This window comes from Trichomycterus rosablanca, chromosome 5, assembly GCF_030014385.1.
Source record: "Trichomycterus rosablanca isolate fTriRos1 chromosome 5, fTriRos1.hap1, whole genome shotgun sequence".
In the NCBI taxonomy this organism is placed as follows: domain Eukaryota; kingdom Metazoa; phylum Chordata; class Actinopteri; order Siluriformes; family Trichomycteridae; genus Trichomycterus; species Trichomycterus rosablanca.
Window position 1 is genome coordinate 4,822,158 of NC_085992.1, and position 20,403 is coordinate 4,842,560.

At 37.1% G+C, this 20,403-nt stretch overlaps 2 protein-coding genes across 3 annotated transcripts; both read left to right on the top strand.

Moving 5' to 3' along the window:
* Positions 1–428: 428 nt before the first annotated feature.
* Positions 429–10,788, top strand: sncga (synuclein, gamma a). Of its 2 annotated transcripts, XM_062994769.1 has the most exons (6): positions 429–715; positions 5,907–5,948; positions 6,633–6,760; positions 6,907–6,927; positions 8,279–8,335; positions 9,757–10,788. In XM_062994769.1, exons 1-5 carry the CDS (start codon positions 595–597, stop codon positions 8,333–8,335), a joined length of 369 nt encoding a protein of 122 aa, XP_062850839.1. In that variant the 5' UTR covers positions 429–594; the 3' UTR covers positions 9,757–10,788. The 2 variants fall into 2 exon arrangements, with proteins under 2 accessions (XP_062850839.1, XP_062850840.1); XM_062994770.1 differs by lacking the exon at positions 6,907–6,927.
* Positions 10,789–14,479: 3,691 nt separating this feature from the next.
* zgc:193505 (uncharacterized protein LOC559113 homolog) lies at positions 14,480–19,308 on the top strand. The gene is made up of 3 exons (XM_062994771.1): positions 14,480–14,560; positions 17,283–17,564; positions 18,778–19,308. Exons 1-3 carry the CDS (start codon positions 14,518–14,520, stop codon positions 18,819–18,821), a joined length of 369 nt encoding a protein of 122 aa, XP_062850841.1. The 5' UTR covers positions 14,480–14,517; the 3' UTR covers positions 18,822–19,308.
* Positions 19,309–20,403: the final 1,095 nt, after the last annotated feature.

The following is a 20,403-nucleotide window of genomic DNA, read 5'->3' on the forward strand; positions in this document are numbered from 1 at the left end:
TAGTAAAATCGTAATTTTTGTACATTTTATGGAAGGTGAAGCGGTGTGACTATTTTGTTTCTAATTTCTTGTAGACAGGAATTTCCATCCTGTTTATATTTTGTACATAAAACATGCATTGTATTTGGATACTGTCCTATCTGGTTAAAGGATTTCAATATGTAAGTTTTTATGACTCATTCTGAACTTTGTTAAGGTTTGTCTTTGTTTGTTGTTTGTAATTTTGGTTACAAGTCCTGCTAGTGTGTATTCACGATTAAGTAAATCATGATATTTTAATCTCTCTCTCTCTCTCTCTCTCTCTCTCTCTCTCTCTCTCTCTCTCTCTCTCTCTCTCCTCTCTCTCTCTCTCTCTTCTGCTTCACGGCCCTCCTGATCACCAGTGTCTCTGTCTGGTCACTCTATGCCAAGCCCACTTTTATAAGAGCCACACTGATACACTCACATCCACACACACACACTCAGCCAGGACCCAACAACACAGGAGCTCAGCTTGACTGGAGCCGCTTTAATACCCAGCCAGCAGCAGTAGCAGCAATAACTGAAGGTTACACACACTCACCGCTCAGCCCGACTCAGCTAGCAGCTTTCAGTATGGACGTCTTCAAGAAGGGATTCTCCATGGCCAAGGAAGGAGTGGTGGCAGCTGCCGAGAAGACCAAGGAAGGGGTTCAAGAGGCCGCTGCCAAAACCAAGGAGGGGGTCATGTACGTTGGTATGTCCGAGCATTTCTGTTTCAGAATAAATGGAGGGAAATATTACAATTTGTGGCATAGCAGTAATTGTGTGCTGTTTTAAATGTACATTTGTAGACAACATGTCTTTAAAACAGACTGAAGTAAGCATTTAATGAACATGATCATCCACTTAACATATTTGCATTAGTAAGGGTTCTAAAAATACAAATAAATGGTTTTTAAAATTGACAACTATGCACTTCTTTAAGTTGATCAGGCTTATTATGAAAAATGTAAATTCTGGTCACACATTATTTATTTTTTTTGCACTTTTTGTTTAGTTTACAAATATCAGTTTAGTTTAGAAATATTTTAGTTTAGAAATAAGTAAGGCTCATTTTAATAGATAGTAATTATAGAAATATTCATGAATAAAACTTTTTTTTTGATGCAGCCGGTGCTGTCATTATTAAAGCTGATGTGTATTGTTCTGATGTGTGCACAGCCGGAAGATGTATACACAAACTGCATCTCCCACCTGTCACCAACTCTGTGGCCATTTTATATTAAAATAAGTCTGGCAACATTAGAAATGTTATTGAAACCATTCACTAAAGAACTTTTTATAGAAGAGCAAAAGTCATTTCTGTGCATGGCTTCACTGCATGTCAATACGTTTTCATTAATTATTCAGACAGAGCTGTGACGGTGTATTTATCAACCCAAATTTGACCGTAACTGAAACTGAGATATTAGGTGTTTTGTAGCAGCACCATAACAATATGGGTTTAACTATCTGGCTTAGTAATGCTTAAATTCAGCAAATGCTGCTGTTTGATCATGAATTTCAGCATGCTGGCCTGTGGCACCGTCTGTACTTTTACTGACTGCAGTGGGTGGGGAACCAGAGGGAGGTGTTCAGTTCACTCCAGAGCAATCAGGGATGCAGCAAATTACTGACACTAGTAATATACAGAATTAAAGTAGGAGGGGTCTTTATATTGTCTACAGTTTAAATGCTAATTTTGAAAGTACTTTGGGAGTCAAGAGCTGAGGAGATGAATAAAAATACCCATATGTAAAAATGTATTTATTTTAATCTAATAAGGAATATTTACTGGTAAAAGCCACCCAACTGCGTCTGTTTTATATAAGCTGTCTCTCTTTTTGCTGCATTTGAGCTTCTATTTTGCTCTTTGATCAGCTAGGTCTTCTGGCATTTAGTAAGTTGCAGCTAACTCTTACAATACAAAAGCAAAGATGGAATGACATCAGAAAACCTGAGCATCTCTGAGCAGAAAGAACAAGTTTAATCACCTGCATATAGAAATAAACTAATAAAAACTACAACAAATAACTCTAAATCATTCAAATTCTAATTTCTTAACGGATGGATGGATGGATGGATAAGTGTGAGGAAGGCATCCAGTCTCCATGTACAGTATGACCTTTCCTGACCTTTTCCTGAGAAATAAGTGGATGTGGCGGTTTAGAAGTGAAATATAATGGCTCTCTTAACATGTCAGATTTGGAAAGTGCAGTTTTTAAACTCAGACAGATTAAGAGACAATCAGGTTAATGGTGTGTACGCTGTTAATCTCTCCTCAAAGCCTAAAGCATAACAAACATGACAAAGCATTTTTATCAGTAGATCATGTATGGTTATAAATGCAGACCGCAGCACATAAATGTTTTATTTGCTACTCATGTTTAGATCTATATTGCATTCATGTGTCAGTGGCTGGATGGTGCACTTGCATAAGTAGTGTGGTTCTTGGGCACTTTTAGATATTAAGCATTTCTGGCAGAGGGCAGAAACAGTGAGCTGATGAAATAGGTGGGGGGGGGGGGGGGGGGGGGGGGGGGGGGGTGGAGGAGAGAGTGCATTAGTGCTAGAGGTAAAAGCATTAGTCTGTACACACACACACACACACACACACTGTGCCCTGATCAGAAATCAGACAGTACTGCAGAGTCAAAAAATACCATACATATTATTCTACATTCCCAAACTGACCATAAGCCCAGTTTATTGTGGCTGCTAATGGAGTTTCTTACTGACCACATGATCCCTGCATATACATTTACAGCATGTAGCAGACGCTTTTATCCAAAGCGTCCTACAGTATTGTGACAGTATATTGTCTAAGCAATTTAGGGTTAAGAGCCTTGCTCAAGGGCCCAACAGTACCAACCTGGCAGTGGTTTGGATTACCTGGAAACCTTTGGATTACTAGCCCAGTACCTTAACCACTAGGCTACAACTGCGTATAATAGGTGTAGCTGATTTAGATCCAGCATATCTTGCTAACCTATTTAGGCTGTATATCATATCAAGCATTTCAGTTAATGCCACCTTGCCATGTTTAGAACCTCTTGCAGCTTAGCTGGTGGAAACCTGTTACAGATGTTATTAAAAAACAAAAGCTCGATCTGTTCTTTTAAATTCAGATTAAACACCTCACTGATTGACCTGACCTATAAGTAGTTCTCTGGTCTTTTATGCCAGTAAGCATAACTTAAATAATTTGAATAAATTTTTATATTGATGTATTGATTGGGATTTATAAGTAAAGACTAATACATATATATGTTTCAGAATATACAATAGCTGTAATATTATATAGTTATTACTAACAAATAGTAACAAGGCTAACAGGTAGATGCTATTATTATTAGCATTTTATAATAAGCAGGTAGAAATCATTTGTTTTTGGGATCTGGTTAACTATTTCTAATTTGTCCACCAGTGTCCTGCCTGGATGGATGGATGGATGAATGGATAAATAGATGGTCAGTTGGGTGGATGAATGGATGGATGGATGAATGGATAAATAGATGGTCAGTTGGGTGGATGAATGGATGGATGAATGGATAAATAGATGGTCAGTTGGGTGGATGGATGGATGGATGCATGCATAAATAGATGGTCAGTTGGGTGGATGAATGGATGGATGAATGGATAAATAGATGGTCAGTTGGGTGGATGGATGGATGCATAAATAGATGGTCAGTTGGGTGGATGAATGGATGGATGGATGAATGGATAAATAGATGGTCAGTTGGGTGGATGGATGGATGAATGGATAAATAGATGGTCAGTTGGGTGGATGGATGGATGAATGGATAAATAGATAGTCAGTTGGGTGGATGGATGGATGGATAAATAGATGGTCAGTTGGGTGGATGAATGGATGGATGGATGAATGGATAAATAGATGGTCAGTTGGGTGGATGGATGGATGAATGGATAAATAGATGGTCAGTTGGGTGGATGAATGGATGGATGGATGAATGGATAAATAGATAGTCAGTTGGGTGGATGGATGGATGGATAAATAGATGGTCAGTTGTGTGGATGGATGGATGGATAAATAGATGGTCAGTTGTGTGGATGGATGGATGAATGGATCTACAAATGAATAAATGTACAGTGTCCTACCTGAGTGCCTGATTAAAATGAAAATGCTGTAGATTTTTTTAGTTCATTTTCTCACTGAAACTGACACAGACACATTTCTTAAAATGTCACAAAACATGTAAGTTCTGGGCGAGCTATATTTAGCCTGTTTCGTTTTCCTTTATTTAATTAATTAGATTGGCTGCTCAGAATGTTGTGCCGTCTGATATAATGTGATCTCAGAAAACTGCCGTTGAGGCTAAGGGCACTAATGTGAACGCGAATCTTCTTTACTGACCATTTCTGCAGGCATATAAAAGCCGAGGCATTCGTGTTTGTCTCCGCGACAGTAGTCAGGCTGTCTGGAATGTGCATGTTTCAATGGTAAATCAGATCATTGTACTAGAGGACAACAGCAGGGCTTTATATAAAAAACGAGTGCCTGTTTGTGCATAATTTCATTTTAATGTTTGTAATTTCAAAAGGATACCAGGGACTCTGGATATTAGTCACTAGGAAAACACAAACAATGCAACCAACATGTAATTCATGCACTAAGGAAATACATATTGTTATAAAAACTCAGGAGAGTGGTCAGCAGTGGCTACTATTATTTTAGTACTGGCACATTGCTCACCAAGCTGTACAGATCCTGGCGTTAATACACTATATGAACAAAAGTATTGGGACACCCCTTCTAATTCTTGAATTCATGTGTTTCAGCCACAACATTCACTAACAGGTGTAATAAATCAATTACATAAAGGAAATTATACACAGTTTAGGGAAGGTAATTTACTAATCCATCATGACTGTCCCCCTGGATGAAAAGCAAGCTCTATAAAGACATTAAGAACTCCAGTGGCCTGCACAAAGCCCTGACCTCAGTTCCACTCAACAGCTCTGGACTGGAACATCAGTTGAGGCTTTCTTGACCAACATCCCATTCAGTGGTTAGCCATACAAATGCCAAACTCTTTTGACTTAATGGGCACAGCTTCCCACAGATATACTTCATAAAACTTGTGAAAAGATTATTAAAATCTAAGATGTAAAATATAAATGCTAAATACATAGCATATAAATGAAATCGAACTTACTAGCATTATCAGAGCTAATATTAGGTAGTAAATATTCATAATGACTATACAGGAGGGAGTAAGATGAAGCAGTAGTAGAAGTAGTGTGAAGGGTGTAGCTTTACGTTTTACAGTAATGGTGAGTTTTTGCTTTAGTTGTATGTGTTTGTCCAAGCTATTAAAATAACATAAAGAGCATAAAGGATTACTCAGACTTACAGAACATAAAGGTATGTAAAATATCTAGCACAATGGTGCAGTAACAGTGATCTGCTTTTTTTATCCTTGGCACCTCTAAATAAATGTTTGCATGTCATTTTAGATGTATTTTGAGAATATTTTGATATAATATATGATAATCATCACCATCAATTTTGAAATGTTGATAAATTCATAACATATTTTATGGCTTTGCAGCCTTTTACCAGCTAACTTTAAGACGTAAACCTTGGTGTGAGTTACTCACAGGAAGTGGGTAGAACATTTTATGTGTCTGGGCTGAACGCCAGCCAGGACAAAAAGCCGACAATTACATTAAAGTGCAGAAAACATGAAAGTGCAGAGAACATTATCCTCCAGAGCTTAAACTTAATCTGACCACACCAAAGTCGTCACCTCTAATGAACACAGAACACAATGTTTTCTTTAGCGGGGACCTCAAGTAAATGCTGTTAAATGACTCGTCTGAGACTGTGTGTGTTGAATAAGGAAACTTTACTGATTTAACTTTATGCTTTGCCCTTCTCATAGGTACAAAGACGAAGGAGAATGTGGTGTCCAGTGTAAACCAGGGTAAAGATGACCACCCAATTCTGCACACTGTTTACTCCTCCTTACTTTCCCTGTTTGTCTTTTAGGCTACTAAATCATTTTTAATGTTATTTTAATTACTTTAAACTGTTCTACTGTATATGTGAAAATATTCATTTATTCATTATACTTTTATTGCATACATACTGTAAGATAAATAAGTTGTTGTTATATTCTTTTCAGGTTAAAATGAATTTCAGCTTTATTTTAAATATTTAAGGTGAAGTGTGTTGGTTGACGCATGAATGAATACTGCATATTTTGTAACATTTTTATTTTGTTATTTTTTTTATATCATTTTTACTTTTATTCACTAATATTGACTTAATTTTTTAAAAGTTATATTATATTTTTTAATTGTATGTATAGTTTTCTAAGAGTATAATAATAATAATTCTTATTATTAATAATAATTATGTAGTTATTATAGGATAATAATATGTATAATTATTAATGATAATCTTTTATTTTTATTATTTTGCAGTAAGACAAGTGTCTCTCGACACTTGACTCCATTATTATTATTACTATTACAATGATTATTATTGTTATTATTATTATTTTTAATAGTATTCATATTATTATTATTATTAATGATAATCATTTTTATTTTTGTATTATTATTTTGCACTAGTATTTTAAGAAAATCTAATCTCTTGACTCTAGTTGCCCAGAAGACGACTGAGCAGGCTAACCTGGTGGGAGATGCAGCAGTAACCGGAGCTAATGAGATATCAGAGAAGACAGTGGAAGGTCTGGAGACTGTGGTAGCATCTACCGGACTGGTCACTCTGGTAAATGCTTTCATAACAATAGTTTTGTCATTAAAATATAAAACCTAAAACTGCAGTAATGCACCAGTTCTGACGGCTTCATGACTGGGATGACCTTGTTCATGATGTAATATTCATTTGTTTCTCTTTTGTGTGGATGATACCAGGATGATCAACCCACCCCTGAGGTGCTAAAACTCACTCATACTGCTAACATACGCTTTTGCTCTTTCTGATTTATTTAAAACGTGAAACCATTTCATTTTAATAAATAATAAACACTAACAGCCTGAGCATGCATATGCTTACATACAATGCCTGCCAAGGTCCAGAGGGGGGTAACGTAGTCAAATTAACTTTGTTACTTGTTACACAGAATGAGACTTAATCAAACAGCAGTGATAATGGTATTAAAACCATTCAGTTAAATTGTGACAAAATAGATTTCATGGGTTAACTTACAGTATTAAATTGTATTATACTTTGTTTTATAAAAGCATTATTATTATTATTATTCAGCTTAAAGTAACTTCCTATTGACTGCTGACGTGCTGCAGATTTATGCTGTGATCACCCCATTCTGTCACATCCAAAAAGTGCTCTATTGAATTTAGATCTTGTGACTAGCAAGGCCATTATATTTCATTGAAATTATTATTGTGGTTTGGAACTAGATGCATGTTTGTGCTGGATGAAGCCATTATAAGATCTGTGCCATTTATATTGTGTTCATGAAGAGAAGCATATGGTCAGCAAATATACATAGAGTGACTGTGACATTCAATAATGTTTGATTGGTATTAAGAGGCCCAAAAGAGCTGACTGGATTCATGCTGTTTATGCCAAATTCTGACACAAGGATCTGCAAAATGCAGCAGAATTCAACAATATTATATTTATGTTGGATGGATTTTCTTTTAAATCTGTCTGTAAATCAGTCTGATAATGAAGGAGCAAATTGACATTCCTCTTGTGTCTCTAGTGTTGCAGTCTGATTTTCAATAAATAACCAGACAAACTGGACCTAAGGTGACCACTGAGAGAGCGGGTTCAGTGTGACTCTCTGTTGAAACTGTGTTTCAGTGTGGCTGTAATCAGTCTGGGGTTTGTGTCCAGTTTGGTAACTTAGGCAACAGAGAATCAGTATAAAGGAATCCTGGTGTAATTTAGTAAACAGTGCATGCTTTGTTGCATCAAAGCCTGCTAAATTAAGAAAGAGATGCCAGTGGCATTCTTTACCCTAGTTTTTTCAGCGCAATTATCCACCCACCCTGTTTTCTCATAGCACAACAGCTACCAATGCTAGTAGGATGAAGACTAGACATGCATTTTTAACACTGCTATTTACATCAACTAATAATTAAATATGTGTCTGAAAGCATGTATCACGCCTGTTTAATTGCACTGCATCCAGAATGTAAAAGTTTAAAACTTTATCCTCTCAGCTAAGCGGAAAATGCTTATGCAATGCAGACGTCAATATCGGGACATCGTTGTATTTTGTATCTGAGCTGCTGTTGTCTGTTTTTTTGTTCACAGACTGAACCCACTCAGACTGGAGAAGCAGCAGAACCAAGTGCTGATGCAGGACAGTAGGTAAGCCCAAGAAAAGCAAAGAAAAAACTGAAACAGGCAGCGTCGACAAGATATTTATGAAGGAAAAAGGAGTATGAAAGTCTGTAAGGATCATGAACCCAGTTTCAGTTATTAAAAAAGTCAAATTTAAGGTTTAAAAGAGCGACAAATGCAAATTTACACTGTGAATAAGGACATCTTTGCATTTGTTATCGAGTCTGATGATATCACAGAGCCTTAAAAAGGTTTTCAACCACATTAACTTTATATTTTACTGTCACTGATTGCACATTTCATATGTAAAGCAAGCATGTTGCTAACTGGCTGATTTTCCTAATATAATTCCAATCACACATAGTGCTTACAACCTGAAATGTTAACTTTAGTCCCATTAGATCACAAAACTGTCATTTACTGATATACCAAGCAACTCACAACTCTTTCTTGTACATGATAAACAGAATTAATTGATTCAGTTTAACTTCATTGTCATTATACAATACAGGGTTGTACAGTATAATGAAACACTGTCAGGCTACATCTCCAGTGCAGACATACAAAAGACAATAGTGCAAAAACAATAGGGAACAAAGGATGGGGAAGGGGAAAAAAGGTGCATACATAAAAGGTGCTTAGACAAGGTGCATACAAAGACAAAGGTGCATCATTGACAAGGTGCATAGGCAGGTCTGAGGTAGTGTTAGCAGCTTAGGTTTAAGTAAAATAGGAGTATGGCTCAGATATGGGCTTCCAGTTAAAGTGCATGTGCAGTAGTAGAGGCTTATGTTGGGGTTTAGTGTGAGCGATAATGAGCGATAGTGACAGTCAGTATTGTGTATGTTTATGTTCTGGTTGGTATGTTCTGTATGTTCTGGTTATGAATTGATGAAACATATCCACTTGCAGCCACTGACTTCTAAAACTCAGTCAAAGTGACAGTTTGTTTTCCAGTATTTTTACTACATTATTACATATTTATTACATATTTTTATGACTAAATTGCTTCTTCTTTTGTATGCTTTTTGACTTGGTTTTGATGTGTTTTGTAAACAGTGTTGACTATATTACTGGATATAAAATAGCTGTTCATTCTTGTGAAATAACTACAATAACAAAACCATTACATTGCTGTTTGTCAACAAACTGAAGGAATTTGTTAGGCATGTAGGTTAATGCATTAAAATGTAGGTTAGGGTATTAATGTAGGGTGTTAATACTTACATTTTTACTTTTCTATTTTAGTTTTTTTTTCTTTATTTGTTTTAGTGATTTAATATAACACACAGTATTTTATAGCAAAATACTTTGTTTCAAATGTGCAGACTGAGACCGTTTAAAATGATTATGATAGCTCATGAGGAGAATATTCCTTAAACATCTTTAAAAGACAACATCCACCACATACGCAGAACATTTTCTTAATGTTTTTCTCTGTTTTTCAGGGCTGTTATCTGTAGGACAGAGGCCTCCTGCTGGCTGTTCAAGAAAAGTTTTCATGTTAACTGCTGACAGTTCCCTGTGGTTACTTTTTTTCTGACCCCTTCCTATAGCACAGCTTTTTGGTGTCATGTAATAAACACTTCATAATTAATGTAATGGTTGATTAATAATCAGAGATACGGATAATGATTAAGTACCAACTTAAGCGAAGTATATACACATGCAGCACAAGCAGTTTTCCATCCTTCTCCAGCCCCTCTCCATTTGTCTTTATTACCTGAGAATTTTATAATCATTGTATCACGACAAGACACAAACTAGAACACCTCGCTGGTTCTGACTGCTTTTTTTGTGTATCGTGGTGTGGTCGAGTCCTATTAAAAATTAATGCTCATTGATCTACAAACATATATAGTCTTACAATTCTCTCCACAGGCTTTACTTTAACTGTTATAAATCTGTCCTGAACATTTATACACTACATGAGCCTGCATGTTGTTATAACATCAGCTTATTTGCACTTTCAACCCATGTGTCTTACTAACCATGTGTATGAAGGAAGATAACAGCTATTAAAACATTTCCCTAAAAAGCAAAAAAGGGCAAATGGTACTAATAACCCATGAAAGTGAGACCGATTGAGTATAAATGGTAGAAACACGGATAATAACTGGCTCTGTTTACTGCCTAAGAACAATTAACTCTACTGAGTCAGATTAACAATGACCACTATTGTCTTAAGCATTCTTTATTGTCTTAAAATGCAGTTTTGGACTGAACTGACTGATCATTTACTAAGCAGTCTGCTTTAGCATTTAACACCAACTACTGATCCTCTCCTATACACCAACAGAGCTGAAAATAGTACTGAGAATAGAAAAGTTATATTGGTGAGGCCATGCATGATTTGAACACAGTACACTAACTGATCAAAAGTGCAATTGTAACGCAGCGTCTGCAATATATTTAAAACAATTTTTTGTTATTCTAAAGAATACTGCACCTGACAATAAATGTTTTATTAAAAACCAAAATACCCTCATGTATTTTATTTAATTTTAAACAAAAAGCACAAAATGGGGGGAAGGGGGGCATCAATTTATTAATAAATTTTTTTAAACTTTATTGGAGTTTATGTATTTAAAAACATACACTTAATTAGGTTTTGGTGCTTTTATCTTGACAGAAAGAACAGAATCTCTTTCTGTAGTTAAACTAACCACTTAATCAATTGGATCAATCAACAATGGCAACAAATATATTTAATACACCAGGCCCACGCCTAATTTATATTTTTTTCCCCCAATTTTTATACCCCAGTCTAGTCGTGTTCAATTACCCTGATTGCGTCCTCTATACTGATTCAAACGCCCCCTCCGGTACGCACAGTCAGTACAGATAGTGCATTTTTCACCTGCACGAGTCGAGTTCATACACTTGACGGGCACTGTGTACGGAGGGCCACACCCCATCATCATTATTCCTCAGCCCTGTGCAGGCGCCATCAGTCTGCCAGCAGGGGCCGCAATCGCACCAGTTATGAGGACCTATGATCCGACTTTCTTATCCCTAACCCTGAACAACAGCCAATCGTTGTTCATGCAGCTGCCCAGCCTAGTCGGAAAGGCAGAGCTGAGATTTGATACGATGTATTCGAAACCCCAACTCTGGTGAGCTAGCGTACTTTACCGCTGCACCACCTGAGCGGCACTATTATTATTTTTAATTTTTCTTGCTTATTTAATTTTGGAGTTCAACACCAATATGAACACTATGTTCTGATATAACAAAACAAACACTAAATATCAATAAAGAAATGACCACACCCATTCAAAAAAGCAATGAGTACACCAGGCCCAAACCAATAGAGCAATGAGTACACCAAGCCCCAGGCCCAAACCAATAGAGCAATGACTACACCAGGCCCAAGCTGTTGTCAGTCCTCAGTTTTAAGCACAAAACCCTTTGTACCAACAATGGCAACAAATGTATATATATTTCATTGATTGTTTAATTCTGTTTAGTATCGTGGTTGATCTGGTGTTCAACACCAAAATGAACACCATGTTCAGATATACAAGTTGTATAGGGCAGTTGTAACCTAGCGGTTAAGGTACTGGACTAGTATTCTAAAGGTCACGGGTTCAAGCCCCACCACTGCCAGGATGCCACTGTTGTGCTCTTGAGCAAGACCCTTGACCCCCAATTGCTTAACAATATACTGTCACAGTACTGTAAGTCGCTTTGGATAAAAAGCATCTGCTAAATGCTGAAAATGTACATGTAAATGTAATACCAAAACAAACACTAAATATCAATAAAGAAATGACTACACCACACCCAAACCAAAAATGCAATGAGTACACCACGCCCAAACCAACAGAGCAATGAGTACTCCAGGCCAACGCCCAAGCTGTTGTCAGTCCTCAGTTTTTAGCACCAAACCCTTTGTACAGAGTTCCACATAATTCAACAAAGCCAGGAGTGAGTATTCTGTATAAAACAGATTCACTGAAACTAGTGACACCCCGCCCTGAGAATGCCTCCGATTTCCACTCCCTCCTATCATTGTCACATTCATGCACCCATAGGCAAATCTGGATTTTTGAAACAGGGTAAACAGAGAGAGAGAGAGAGAGACGGCATCTCCTAAATACACAGAAACGACATAACAACAATACTGGCTTTTTAAATATGGCTCCAGGTTTTAATAGCATGATATATGTTGACATGAAAACATGGAAATGTGTATTAATTGTTACTTCTTCAGCCTTTAACAACATCTGCATAGCAGTTGTCACTATTACAAATAGAAGGTTTGCATTATAAAGGAGGCAAGCTTTTATTAAGCACAGTCACAAAGTCAGTATGTACTATTACTATTAATTAATTAGAATAGGTGGAGTAATTAGAATTATCTCCTAGTATTTTGCATGGTGTTGCAGACTCCTACATGTTCTATGTGTTTTTAACATCTGAAGGTTTCTGGCTGTTGTACGAATGTTGACGGAATCTGTTCAATGTAACATATCCCAACAGTAAGTGGAATAGGGTTCAAGTGTAGCCTTAAAAACTGTGTTATATTTATTATAATTATAATTATAATATAATATAATAATTATAAATAATATATATTTTTTAAGAACAATCTATCGTATGCATTTCATAACTATGCACTGCTCTGAAGCGTACCAGATTCAGTAAGATCAGAAATACTCCATCATTTATTAAACTTGGTGTGTTAGTTTAAGAATAAATAGAAAACAGATTTATTTAAGGACGTGTGCTCTCAACATGATCACACTGCTTTGAAAATGATAAATGATGCTGTTTCCCTCCCACACAGTATAGAAGGTATTGGTGAGATAAATTATTTTACACACGTCTCCAACAGTGACACTAAAGCAAAAATGTGGTTTGTCTGGTGTGATGTGATGTGATGGGTGCATGGAAGAATCTTAACATTCCAGCTAAGCAGGGAAACCATTTTTCTCTACCCAGTGAGAGAAGAACCAAGCCCAAGCACAACAAAACACAAACAAACCCAAACTTTAGTCATGTACATTATGTTCTTGGAAATTATATAACCTCATATTAACTAGCTTACTAGAAACAAACTGGTGGCTGGTTTAAATTATATGGTAGCCTTATATTAACCAGTTTGAATAACTTTAATATAAAGTTTACCTAGGTTGTAAATAGGATGTACATAGGTCATAACTTGACTATTAGCTATGTTGGTTAACAGTTTTAATAATAGAATACCCAGTAAATTGACTGCTAGTTAACTGACTACTGTACCGTACTAACTACAGCTTAATAACTGTTACATTATTTGGCAGCTGGTGTGATTGAAAATATAATAGCTTGTTACTAAGTGTGGCCACTAAACATTAAACACCTTTGGTAAAAAAAGAGTGTCCTGTAATATGTAGCATTAGTGTCCTGTACAAGTTATGCCTAGTTCACACTACACGATTTTTGCCCTGATTTTCGCTTGCCAACTGGTCGGCGCTAGATTTGCCGGCTCGGGAGCAACTCGGGAGCAAACTCGGCTCTCAATCGCTATGTGTGAACTACTTAACAACTCGATCTGAGTGGACCGAAGAGAGATATCTAGCATGTCAAATATCTGGATCTAAGATGCCCAACTGGCAATGAGTGCTATGTCGAACAGCCAATGATAATGCAGGATACGGTGTGAGGGGAAATGCAGAGGAGGAGCGTAAAAAGGTGGGACAGGGGCATAATATAGTTTATATCAGAATACATCAGCACACACAAGTTTTACAGTATTTCTGACCTTATTGTTCTCTACAACACATAACACAACGCCTGCGATTCCAGTTGGTGATAGATGGTGTAGTGTGTGACCCCCTAAACATGTTGCATTTACCAGGCTGTGAATCCTTAATGTACAACTCTGAATCAGGATATATGATAAATAAATGAACAAACATTTTAACATGCACAAAATAGTTTTGATACTTTGTTTTTAGTCTCTATGTTTGGGTGTTTTTAATTAGAAAAAAAACTTTGACATATTTTAAGAGTGAAACCAGTTAAACCAGTTTAGCTTGATTTCTCCTTCCTCCTGTCCCCCCACCTCATCAGATCATCCAATTAGCTTCTAGTGTCAGGGCGTGTCCTGAGAAAGTCAGGTGTACCTCTTTATAAGCATTAGCTCTCATCTGTATCCTTACATACTGGTTTGTTTATTTGAAGTCTCATTTTCTTCTGCTGAGGAATCGACTCTTGTAATCATGTCTCTGAACCACTTTGTAGATGCCGCAGTTGATCAAGCTGGTAAGTGGAATTTGATTTTTTTTCCAGCTTTAATTATTGTTTTCTGTTCCGTGTTATTGTGATTGTATGTAACTTTATCTGATTTAATGAATTAGATGTACAACAAATCAATATATAATTTAACAAAGTAGGACTAACTGGGAGGGTCACCACCAGATAGTAGGGATAAACAACTAGTTGTTTATTATTATTAATAATTTTAAAGTCATAGTTTTTTTAATATTGGATTAAACTTTTCTTAAATTTTAATTGCCATCAAAACAACAAATAAATGCTCAGGGTAAAACTACTGTAGCTGTAGTCAAAACTACCAACATTTAGTCCATCAGGACAACATTTACATTTTCGGCATTTAGCAGACGCCTTTATCCAAAGAGACTTATAGTACAGGGACAGTATACAGTCTGAGCAATTGAGGGTTAAGGGCCTTGCTCAAGGGCCCAACAGCAACAACCTGGCAGTGGTGGTGCTTGAACCAGCGACCTTCTGTTTACTAGTCAAGTACCGTAACCGCTAGACTACAACTGCCAATCGGACAAGAAGACATTTTACCTGGCAAGTATGGCAATTAATCTAGGGCAGTGATAGCTCAGTGGTTAAGGTACTGGACTAGTAATAAAAAGGTTGCCGGTTCAAGCCCCACCACCGCCAAGTTGCCACTGTTGGCAATTGCTCAAAAATTGTGTTCAGTCATAACTGTAAGTCGCTTTGGTTAAATGGTCAGTTCAGAACCTTCCCTATCTTACACCAGCCTCCAGACACTAATTGGCGTCATCAGTGTGCCAAGTTCCAACTTCTAACTGGTTTTAAATTATGTTCCTAGAAACAAAATGATAAATCTGTAACAAACCCACCTGCCAACAGGGGGAGATAGAAGAGCAGATGAATGACATTATTAATACCTGCGCCTCACTGAGTGGAATTACAGCTTTTTCACCAGAGAGTGGCTGGCTTTTGTTTTGTTTGATTTTGCTTTTACACTCTATCTGAGGCTGTGATGCCAGGCTTGGTCTGTCCTGCCAGCGCATATGTTGGGATTGTTTGTCTTTTTTTGTGAAACTCAGCCTGGGTTGTGGCGGCTTTTTTGTCACTGTGATGAGCAAACTGCCTCCAGAGACACCCAAGGAGTGCCTGCTTCACACCTTTTGTGTTGTTTTCTGTCTTTGTTGTTTTTCCAAGGTTGTCTCACACTGGTGGAATGAGTAGCTGGAACATTTGTAACAACAGCTTCTCATCTTTTCTCTGTTTTATATCATCTCTTGACACTTTTGGCTGTAGATGATAGCTTGGCTTTTCATACTTGATTAGGTTCACTGTTTTTTTTTATTAGTTTTCCCATTTTTATTTTGTAGTTCTTCAGCCGCACTATTGTTCTGCCGTGGTTAAGCATCCTGCAAATTGAGTTCATTTCCTTACATCTTGCAGGTGTTAGTTAGTGAACAACCACTAAGCCACTAGCTGGGATATTCTGCTAGCACACCAACACCGAGATTCTAAACTCTTCGGTTCGAAACTCAGCATTGCCACCGGTCGGCTGGGCACCACCTGGTGAACACAATTGGCAGTGCTTGCAGCAGATACTAATTGGCCACCATATCTGCAGGGTGGGGCCGGACTAAATGTGGATGGGTGGGATCTTCATACGCTGTGTAAGGACCCTGACTGGCGGAAGAGATGCCTGTGCAGAAAGCAGGGGCGAGAAGAGGAGGGCTGTACAGGTGTCGGAAGAGGCGTGTACAGCGACATGCTGTCCTCAGATGCAATCTGGTATCTCTCAGCAGCGGAAAACAAATTGAGTGTGCTAAATAAGGAGGAAAATGGGAAGAAAATGCATTAAAGAAAATAAAAAAATAAAAAATAAAAACAAGGGAACTAAAAGTTTTTTTTTTCAGTTTAAATATAATTGTATTTAATTTTTTGTGTTGAATTAAATTCTTTAGATACATTTTTTAATTTTTGTTGTTTACGTTCATGTATATTTTGATATCTGAGGTCTACATTTTTGAATTGCAGATTTTATGTTTTCAGAGTCAGACCTTATTTATTAATTTTTTTTTTAATTCTTATTTTTTTCAGTTTCAGGTTTTTGTTTCTAATCTGATGTGAAGGCGTGACAATAACTAAAAGAATCGTGGCATAAGATGTGACAGCAGACCATGAATTTTAGTCTCTACAGTGTTTAGCTTAAGTTTCTGACTAATGTGGATTTGTGTTTGCCAGAACGTCGACTATAATTCGACTGTGGCTGCAACTTTCCTTTTTTAGTGGTACTGCACAATATGACAGATGCAATACTGCCTAAAACAGCCTGATAAACAAAACTCTTTTTATCTCACATGCTGAAGTTGGTGTATAGAAAGTGTTGAGTCATATATCATGAAGGCAACATCCAGGAAGGTTCTCAGCCCACTTCGCTAAACTGTCATTGTGCCACTCCTCTCAGTTGATGCCACGCCCACAAGCCAGATCACGAAAAATAAATTTGGTAACCTAAAAGTATAATACCTCAATTATTAAATAGATATAAATAGATAAAAGAGAAATTAAAATATTTTAAGAAAGAAAAGTCTAAGAAATGAATGAAAATTTCAACTTTTGTTCAGAATTTGGCTCCATAAAGATCTGGAAAAAAAAATCCAATTAACTAAAAGATAGTATTACTAAAAATTTTACTCTTTATGCACCCTTAAGTGATTTTTCCTGAATGTACTTTTTTCCACAGCTAGAGCCGCCAAAACGAAGGTGAAATCACTAATGGGAGGCAAGAATCCAGGCACGTCAGGGGGTATGGGAGGCAAGAATCCAGGCACGTCAGGGGGTATAGGAGGCCTCTTTTCTTCTGCTGGACAGGGGGGTAAAGCTGAGAAGGGAGGACTGTTTGGGGGTCTATTGGCAGCAGCTGGACAGGGCACAAACCCAGGTGCACCAGGAGGTGCACCAGCAGGCGCACCAGCAGGCGGTGCATACGGCGGTGCAGCCGGTGGTGCAGTAGCTGGTCCAGAAGGTATGCTGCCCTACAACTTACATCCACACAAATAAAATGATGACAAGTTATGGTTCTTCAAACCCAATAAACTATGTGTTTCCTGCACCATTACACCTGACTTTACTCACAAGATACAAGCAGGTATATTGGAGCACACAGAACCTTATAAATAGATTGGAACTACTGTATATAACTGTAAACTATAACTTTACAATGTGTTCACATGCTTTAGTATTTGTAGTGAGTGAGAACAAGATAAGTCACTTTGTCATGAAGAGCTTTACCACTATTGTGGTTTAAGTCAATGTTTCCCTAAAAGTGTAGCTAGTTTTATTTTTTTATAATATTTTCACTATTTATTAGAAATTTTTGTTTAGTTTTATTTATTTGTTAGTATTTTTATTTAGCACAAATTATGTTTTAGTCAATTTAGTTTGTGGGTTTTTTGTGGCTGGTCATTAAACCAGATATATTACAGTTATTATATTACATCAACAAAAAAAGCTCAAACCCCTAAACATTCGAGGAAACTACAAACGTATAAAACTAAATGAACACTACGAATATCACCATCCTAATAAATTGATAAAAAATATCAAACAAGCTGCTCAGGTGGCACAGCGGTAAAACACGCTAGCACACAAGAGCTGGGATTTTTAAATACACTGTATTGAATCTCAGCTTTGCCATCTGTCTGGGCTGGGCGGCTGCATAAACAACCATTGGCTGTTGTTCATAAGGTAGAACAAGCCGGATAGTGACTCCTCATAACTCAGCGAATTACAACCTCTGCTGGCTGACGGCACCTGCACAGTTGGGGAATAATGCTGATCAGGGTGTGGCTCTCCGTGCACAAAGCTGATCAGCAAATAAACTCGCCTCATGCAGGTGAATTAGCCACATTTTTGGTTTTATGGAGAAAATGTCAGCAGGGAGAGACGAAGCTGTGATTGATCATGTGCAGTGTGTATTGATTTATTAATTTATAAAGATCAGATACACAAATTATACAACATTTAGCATGTGGTTTATTATAGTTTGATTCAAATGCATTTACTCCAGTTTTCAGTTACTTTAATATTTTAGGACATTTAAATTTTTTTTATTAAAATTGTTTTCTTTAACTACTGTATAATAACCTTGACTAAATTTCACAACAGTTAGGAACTGTATCTGTGTACTGTGGTTTTAGTGATCTTATAGAATACTAATAAAATGATTTCTTTTTTAGGTGCAGACTTCAATGCTGCACTAGATGAGCTGGCTGGACTGTAAACTGAAGAAGGCGTCTAAGGAAAATGTTCCGTGTACATATTAAATATTTAATATGTTTTTGTAACGATTTAACGTCTTCTGAATGGAGCTGAACAGAACAAACACAACACAGGAAAAGCTAATGTTAGCTTTTATATATAATAATGAATTAAGAAAATAAGCTATTTCAAAATGATAAATTTTTGGTTTTAATTAATATTACCTGCAATGTTAACTAATGTAACGTGTACAGCTCTGATTAACAGCGTTTTAAAACATAAACGTGTATTTTTATAGTCGCTGGATTCTAAACTAGAAGTGCCTTTTCCCCAAATTTTTCCTCCCTTATTATCATTATGTTTACACATGATGCTAATGTTTTAAAATGTAAATTAATAAAATGTATATAAAGTGTTAACTGTGTTATTAATAGTGCATTCTTACACTGCACCCTGGTCATTTCACAGCCTAAACCCAAACTATAAATGTATACAATTCAGTGGTAAATAAAGCCTATTTTTAATGTGGTAGTTGTGCTTTCATCAGCAATGCTGCACTATATGGCCAAAAGTATCTGGACACCTTAAAATGAGCTTGTTAGACACCCTATCCCAAAACCTGGGCATCATTATAGAGGCACGACATCCAGTAGCTTTAAACCCAATGATCTGATTATTCAGCACATTAATCTGCCCCCCTCCCTTCATATCTACATGTGTGTGTAGCTCCAGTAGGTTCTAGAGTACAAACAAATGTTTGTACTCTAGAACCTACTGGAGCTACCAGTTGTGTCAAAGCTTAAGACTAATAACTGTGAGTAACTGGGTGAGTTATGAGAAGCGCCTTATAGACCTGTCAATTTAACAAACAAAAGTAAAGACTTTAATGTAGAAAAAAAGATTTTATAAATGGAGAGAAGGACAAGCAGGTGAGATAGTGATGAACGATCCACTGTGGCGACCCCTAACAGTAGTAGTCCTTAGTTTGTTTGTTTGTTAGAATTTTAATGTAATGTTTTACACTTTGGTTACATTCATGACAGGAACGGTAGTTACTCACTACACAAGGTTCATCAGTTCACAAGATTATATCGAACACAGTCATGGACTATTTTGTATCTCCAATTCACCTCACTTGCACGTCTTTGAACTGTGGGAGGAAACCGGAGCACTCAGAGTAAACCCACGCAGACACGGGAAGAACATGCAAACTCCACACAGAAAGGACCTGGACCGCCCCACATGGGGATCGAACCCAGGACCTTCTTGCTGTGAGGCAACAGTGCTACCCACTTAGTCACTGTGCCGCCTCCTAATACTTAGTGTAGAAAAAAAAAACAGTACATCCACCACAGTCCATGCTGCTGCTTTAGGATGCTGACTTCCATGAAGCTGCTCCCATATGAACCAGCCTACGGTATTACACCAGTGGTTGTTGATGACATACTGTACATCCCTGTTCTATTACACCTACTAAAACTGGTAACTCAGGACTGGAATCAGGAGTAAACTCCACTGGACTTCCCAGGATCAAATTAGAGCCATCCTACTTCATGCTATAGCTGCTGTTCCTATAATCTAAAATTATGACAATGAAACAGATA

Coding starts and splice junctions, on each gene's coding strand:
- sncga (XM_062994769.1), top strand. CDS start 595: ATGGACGTCTTCAAGAAGGGATTCTCCATGGCCAAGGAAGGAGTGGTG. Junction 716..5,906: donor GGAGGGGGTCATGTACGTTG/GTATGTCCGAGC, acceptor CCCTTCTCATAG/GTACAAAGACGAAGGAGAAT. Junction 6,761..6,906: donor CTACCGGACTGGTCACTCTG/GTAAATGCTTTC, acceptor GGATGATACCAG/GATGATCAACCCACCCCTGA.
- zgc:193505 (XM_062994771.1), top strand. CDS start 14,518: ATGTCTCTGAACCACTTTGTAGATGCCGCAGTTGATCAAGCTG. Junction 14,561..17,282: donor TGCCGCAGTTGATCAAGCTG/GTAAGTGGAATT, acceptor TTTTTTCCACAG/CTAGAGCCGCCAAAACGAAG. Junction 17,565..18,777: donor TGCAGTAGCTGGTCCAGAAG/GTATGCTGCCCT, acceptor TTTCTTTTTTAG/GTGCAGACTTCAATGCTGCA.